The 7,000-nt window shown below is 46.5% G+C and overlaps 1 protein-coding gene across 1 annotated transcript; it reads right to left on the bottom strand.

Annotated features, from left to right (window-relative positions):
- Positions 1-2,868: 2,868 nt before the first annotated feature.
- Positions 2,869-4,424, bottom strand: F5J12DRAFT_895917 (uncharacterized protein; the record flags this gene model as incomplete). The annotated part of the gene is made up of 4 exons (XM_051747890.1): positions 2,869-3,015; positions 3,559-3,780; positions 3,842-4,243; positions 4,293-4,424. The coding sequence occupies 4 exons, from the start codon at positions 4,422-4,424 to the stop codon at positions 2,869-2,871; spliced, it is 903 nt and encodes a 300-aa protein (XP_051596904.1).
- Between the last annotated feature and the right edge of the window lie 2,576 nt (positions 4,425-7,000).

The following is a 7,000-nucleotide window of genomic DNA, read 5'->3' as shown; positions in this document are numbered from 1 at the left end:
GACAAGCAAAATGACTGATGTAGAGGCAGCCATATCAGAAGAATTTAGTGAAATGAGTGTCTTTTGGAGGGAGTGCTGTAGAAATGTGTGGAGTCTGCAAATCCTTTCCAATTTTGGAAGGTAAGATCGCATGGCTGAGCACTACAAGCAAGTGTGGGAATGGTCTTGGTATCTGCAGAAACAGTGGAGATATGTTGAAAACTGGAATGCTGTACATGGGTGCTTGAGAATTTTAGCCAGCACTTAACCTGCTCCCTTTCCTTTTCTCTGGCACTGATGACCTGTTCTTGTGCAAGGGATGACTGCTGACATTCCTGGCTGTCCTTTGCATGAGGGCCATGGTCTTCATCTCCATTCATCAGCTGTATCCATGTCCACCTCACCAAACACCTTTGGTGTGTGACATCACTGTGCTGTCTATCATAGTGGTTGGGCATAAGGTGTCATTTGAGGGGAGAATTCCAGATGAAGCTAAAGTCCAAAAGATTAAAGACTGGCCCTACTGCACAAATGTTACTGAAGTGCATGGATTTTTAGGTCTTTGTTTGTATTGCAGGATCTTTATCAAAAACTTTGCTAAACATGCATGTCCCCTCATCAAGCTGACCAAGAAAGATGTCCCCTTCAAATTCCACAACAAACACAGAGAAGCCATGGAATATTTATGCCAGGCTATCATCTCGTCTCCTGCACTATGTACTATTGACTACAATTCTGAAAGGAAGGTCATTCTAGTGGTCGACACTTTGAATATCACTGTAGGATACCTCCTCATGCAGGAGGGGGAAGATGAAAAATGCTACCCTGTGAGGTTCAGCTCAATAACTCTCAATGACTGTGAACACCATTACAGTCAAGCTAAACTGGAGTTCTTTGGTCTTTTCCACACTTTACATGACATCAGACTTCACATTTTTGGCATGCAGAATTTTGTCGAGGTTGACATGCAATATATAAAGGGGATGATTAACAATCCCGACTTACAGCCCAACACTACCATAAACTGCTGGATTGCAGGAATTCTTTTGTTCAATTTTGAGCTCATACATGTCCCTGCACACAAGCATGCAGCAGCTGGACAGTCTTTCAAGGAGACTGAAAGCAGAAGAGGATGAGGAGGGAGACAAAGACTATGAGGATTGGATAGATGAGTGTGGGGCTTTCACAGTCAAGCTCTTGAATCATAGGGAAGCACATTTCAAGTCTCAACCTTACCCCTTGGGAATCTTGAGCATTGTGCCAGACTCATCTCTTGCCCTGTCACAGAGCCTAGGTATCTTTACTGCCAAAGAATCGATGCCTGGAATCCTCAACACTGAAATTCCGAGGTCAGAGAAAGCGATCCAGAAAGAGAAGAGGTTAAAAGTGGTGAAGGAGTTTTTGGAAACAAGGAAGACACCAGAAGGGTTGGAGGAAGGGGAATTGGAGAGCTTAGTATGTCTCACCATGTGGTATTTTGTTAAAGGAGGAGAGCTGTGGAGAAAAGAGCCTCAAGGACATCACCAACTAGTAGTCACACCACACAAATGCCTCAGGATCCTTTGTCAGGCTCATGATGAGCTAGGACACAAGGGTATCTACTTGACCTGCATGCATTTGCTGACTCATTTCTGGTGGCCTATGCTAGAGCAGGACACCCACTGGTACATCAAGTCATGTCACAAATGCCAAATCTGCTGTTCAGATTGTGTACATATTCTGCCAGTCATCACCATTCCAGAACCCCTATTCTATAAAGTGTACATGGACATGTTCTTAATGCCAAAGTCAAATGGGTTTTGCTATGTCACCCAAGCCCACTGTTCACTCACCAGTTACCCTGAATGGGCTATGCTTCATGCAGAGACAGGCAAGTCCATTAGAAAGTTCATCTTCAAACAGATTCTGTGCTGTTGGGGTGTTGTTGAGGAGATTGTCACAGATAATAGGGGACCACATGTTCTCCCTCTCGACTAGCTCTCCAGGACCTTCAGAATTCATCACATATGCATTTCTCCTTATAACTTGCAGGCTAATGGAGTTGTCAAACAGCAGCATTTTGATGTAAGAGAGGTGATGGTAAAAAGTTGTAGTGGGGAAGCATCAAGGTGGTCAGAAGTAGCCCCTGCAGTATTTTGGGCAGAGAGGGTTATGGTCCACAAGGCAACTGGGTTTTCTCCATTCTATATGGCTCATGGTGTTGAACCCAGACTCCCTTTTGATCTGGTCGAAGTGACATTTTTAGCACCTTTCAAGGCAGAGTTTTACTTGACCACAGACCTCATTGCTCACCATGCTTGCCAACTCCAGAAATGCCCAGAGGACCTTGCTCACATCCACAATCTGGTCCTAAAATCCCACTTTGCCTCAGCCAAGGATTTCATCAACCATTTTGCATGTTCTATCAAAGACTTTAACTTCAAACCAGGGTCGCTTGTCCTCATGTGGAATTCCTGTATTGAACTGGAACTCAACTGGAAAACCAAACCATGCTACCTAGGGCCTATGATCATCGTCAGATGCACTAAAGGTGGCTTGTACATACTTGCAGAATTAGATGGCACTATCTCAAAATTCCACTTTGCTGTGTTTTGCCTATACCCCTATTTCCCATGGAATAACGCTTGAATTGAAGTCACCCAGCTGACTGGTGCTTCCTCACAAGACCTGGATCATCTTGAAGATGATGTGTTCCCAGACCCTACACTTGCTGGCATCCCTTTGGACGAGTCAGATGAGTAGTCTGTCCTTCTCTCTACCTCCTTTCTTTTCTTCCCCTGTTCTTTCTTTTATCAATACCCATCTCATCTCTTCTATAAATTCTGCACCACTCACATGAAGGAGTCAAAAAAAATAAAAATAAAAATTCCACAGACTCTAGTATGCTATTTACAGGTCCTGGAGATCGTCCTTCAACCTTTGCAGCTCCTCCCATCTAGCCCATGCAGTCTCGATCCGATGTGTTACCTGCCTCACCAACATCTCCAGCAGCCAGTAGACCTGCTCCAGCTCGAATTCCTCATCCTTGGCCCTCACCTTGAGCACTCACAGATGCTCAACAATGTTCACTGTTGACCACTCACATGGGTATTCAACCTCCAGAATTTCCATGGCTGATGGAGTGTCACTCTGGGCTGTCACTTCAATGTCTCCAGGTTCATCCAGTAAACTGGTCACAGTTGCAAAAAACAGTTCAATCTCGACTTGCAGTTCATTGATTGGAAGTGATGCATGGGGATTGTTGACAGGGACTGGTGAGGGCTTGGGTGAAGGTCTGGGCATTGGAGAGGCTCTGCAGAAAAAGAGACAGGGTGTTGGCAAAGGATTGCAAAGTGAAGGGGCTGGATCTGGCAAAGGCGAGCACATGGGGGTTGGATCAGGCTGCTGTTTTCAAGCTGGAATTTTCAGAGTAAGCTTCTTGACAGGTTTGGTTGCAGATTCTGCTGGGGCTGGCTTTGAGGTCATAAACGATTTGACTCATTTGTGGGATGGCCCTGCCTCCCCAACGGTACTGGAGTTCTTTCACTGAAGGTGGTGCCAACTTGTTCCCTTGTGGATTTTCACCTGTGCAGTACTCACCTTTCTCCCTACACCTTGAGAGTGCAAGCACTTGTGTTTCGCCTTCCTGCACCATTTGCAGGATGCCTCTGGCTCCCTGATGCATGTGAGGTTTGCCTGGGCACATGTCTTGCAGGGCTCATTGTCCCCAGCTGTGCAAGGTCCCTTTGTGGATGGACCTGGGTCGCCATCACCCTCATCATCATCAATGTTGTCAGCCAGCTTGTCCTCCTTGCTGGTGGCCTGCAGAATTTTCATTGAAGTCAGCATGCATGCTCAGGGTTGTCAAGGCTGTAGAGTGCACCTTCTGCTTCCCTTTTCCCTTGCTTGCACTACCAGAGCCCTCCCCTGTTGAGTGTGCAGCTCCTCTTGACAGGTTTCCTTTGGTGTCTTCTGGTGCATGGTCTTGGCCCTCACCTCTTTCTGCTTGGCCCTGGGTGCACATGGATGGTGCCTTGGCCGACCTCTCAGCCTCCATCTGCGCTCTCTCCTCTACCTGCTCCTGGTAGTCCTTGAAAAGGTTGTTAATGTTGAACCTATGCTGCCCTTCTGGCTGCCAGAGATCCACTATTGCTATTGCCACAGGGATTGCCTCATTCTGCCATATCGCAGATTCCTTGGTCAGGTCATGTAGGTTGGCATTGCACACCTTCAGGATAGAAATCTTGTTCTCATCAATGTACTTCCACCATGAGTAGATCCCAGCCTGGGGATCAGTCAGTGTGTTGTGTTGCACAGGTCTCTAGCACATTCACCCAGGTCTGGTCCCAGTCCTCCACCCACTCATATATTGCCTCTAAGCTCTCTTTGGGCTGTGGCACTGTGTCAATTAGCACCCTAACGTGCCTTAATGCTGCCAACAGCGAGGTGATGGCCTGGTCCCTCATGCTGCAAACTGGTCATGCATCATGGGTCAAGTAGGCTTGCATGGTGAAGGTTGGGTATGGATTGGGTAGTGGGTGTGGGTGTAGCTGGGGTGTGGATGTTTGACAAGCAGTGAGACACCTTCTGAGCACATTTAAATTCCACAGGGCCATCTTGTACAATGCAGAATTTCCCTCTGCATGAGGCAGAATTCCAACCACATGCCATCATTGTTACATAACATCTGCCAATATTCCATGCTCATCTCTGTCATGTCTCAGTTTGGTCTGACCAAGGACAGTCAGCATTTGATGTTCCCAGGAGGTGTAGGGAGCTGTATACTCCCTGAGGCTGGAACAGGAATCTGTCACTAAATTCTGCAGGTCTCTACAACAAACCCATTTTGGAATTTTTCCTGCTCATGTCCTCATGTTTCCTCCTGACCCCTGTTGCCTTCAGAGTTTCTACCACCCTTCAGCATGTTGCTCAGTCATCAAATTGCTGATCTGGAAATTCCATGTTTGTGCAGAGTCACCTGGAATTCAGCAGCCATGCCACCACTCAGTCATGTCACTGGTCATCTGTGCCACTTACCTCTAATAAACTCCAGTTTCCCTGGACTTTGTGCCAGTATGCTATGCTCTGTCCCCCTGTGCCACTCAGCTCCACCTCCCACTTGTATGCATACTCTCATTCTGTTCAAAGATACCCCTTACCATTGTTCCATTCTTACTCTTGTCTACTACCCACCAGACTATTTCATGTGCATCTGTACTTCACTGACATCTGATGTCCTTTCCTTTATTTTCTGGTCTTTTAGTTTTTCTGCCCCACCTTACTCTGACCCATACCTACTTCCCTTGTACTATATAATTCCACCATGATGTTGGAAATATACCCACCCATCTTTTGGAGTCACTATCCAAGTCATTTGTGTGTCTAAGTGTTCAAAAGTGTCTGCCATGTACTCTGCATCTACTGTGTCTTCTGTGTTTCTGTGTCTCACCTCCATGTCTCATGAGTCTTAGAGTTACTTCTTCATGCCAAGCTCATGACTTGGAATTTCATATACAAGTCTACTGGTTCCCAATTTGCCTACATCTCTGCAGAATTAAATTCTGTGCCCCATATTTGACTCCTCAATTGACCCTACCACCATATTCTATGTCTCCTTCCTACTCAGCACCCCTTGGGTCAAGCCTAGGGATTGCCCTACAGCTTCCCCCCTAATCACACACTACCTGGAGGTAGTGTCCCACAACAGGTTGAATGAATTCATACTTCCACAATATGTGGAGTGGCCTTCAAATGGTCCATGTAGTGCGGATTGGTCACCATATAACCTAGTCCATCCATCAACCACACCTGATCTTCAGATTTCTGCTCATGCATGTGTTCTGCTTTAAAGTTTCCATCCATTACTACTGTGTGGGTGAACCACCAGCTGGAGAAGGTCAGCATATGAGGATTGCATTATTGGAGCTGCTTACTGGTCCAAATCCTCACTAGTATCAACATTTATTCCAGGCTGGGGGCATGCTGTGCAAAATAATGCCAGTCTGCCTTTCTCTGCTGACCTGGTTGTCCCATGGAATCCATTCCATTTAAGTAGCTTGAGGTATTGCCATTTCCATGCAACCCATAGAAGCTCATGGTATCTATCCTGATTGACCCTTCAGACATTCCAACACTTGGAACCAAAATACCAAATCTTACTGGAACAAGGTGTGGAAACACACTGGATGTGATCCAATGCAACTTGCTGTAATAGTTCATACTGGATGTTCCACATTCCAGGTTGTCCCTCAGGAAGTCATCCAGAACTGTGAATGTGAATGTGGTGCTTGGCTTCTTGAACATTGAGGGAAATAGTTTGGCTCTGAGTAACCATATGTATTGGGTTTCTGAAGTCTTGCATTCACACCAATTCACTACAATGAAATGAACACCTGTGACATCCATGACAGTGAGATATCTTGACCCCACTGGAGGATGGAGGTGCTTTGGGTTTTCTTTGATATCTTCCACATCTTCCCATTCTTGATCATCCATGGGCAGAGGTTCACCTGCTGCTTGCTGGGCTTGTGCAATTGCATGGGGACAGGGTGCTCCGCCACGTCCTAGGTGCAACTGAACACCAGTCTGTGGGTCTTGATGTGAATGTAATTCTGGGCAACCAACTGATCTCTCACCATGTGGAGGGCAGATTCCTTGTAGAAGTCCCCTGTCCACTGTTGGATCCTGTGGAAAGGCAGGCTCTCATGACTCTTCCAGCAACATTCTGTGCAGAATAGGGGCTGATGCAAGCAATCCAGACATCTGTATACCCTGTCATTGCCACACCAGGTGCAGTTTCTTGGCTCTGGGGAGGCTTCCAGCTCCAGGAGTATCTTCAAGAACTCCCCCTTCCATGGAACCCATTTGTGGATGTAATCATTCTGCATCTGACACACCATGTGAAGTCCACTTTTGGGTTGGTGAACTGCTGCATACCTTTTTCCATGGTAACATCAGTTGCTGGACCAGTGGGCTCATGCTTTCATGTCCATTGAAGGCTGAATCTGCCCATGTATCAAGGTACTTGTGGGAGTGAGACCTT

Source organism: Pisolithus orientalis (genome assembly GCF_024613125.1).
Source record: "Pisolithus orientalis strain OTSU chromosome Unknown F5J12scaffold_34, whole genome shotgun sequence".
Lineage (NCBI taxonomy): Eukaryota > Fungi > Basidiomycota > Agaricomycetes > Boletales > Pisolithaceae > Pisolithus > Pisolithus orientalis.
The sequence above is the reverse complement of the archived record's forward strand: the minus strand, read 5'-3'. Positions and strand labels throughout refer to the sequence as shown.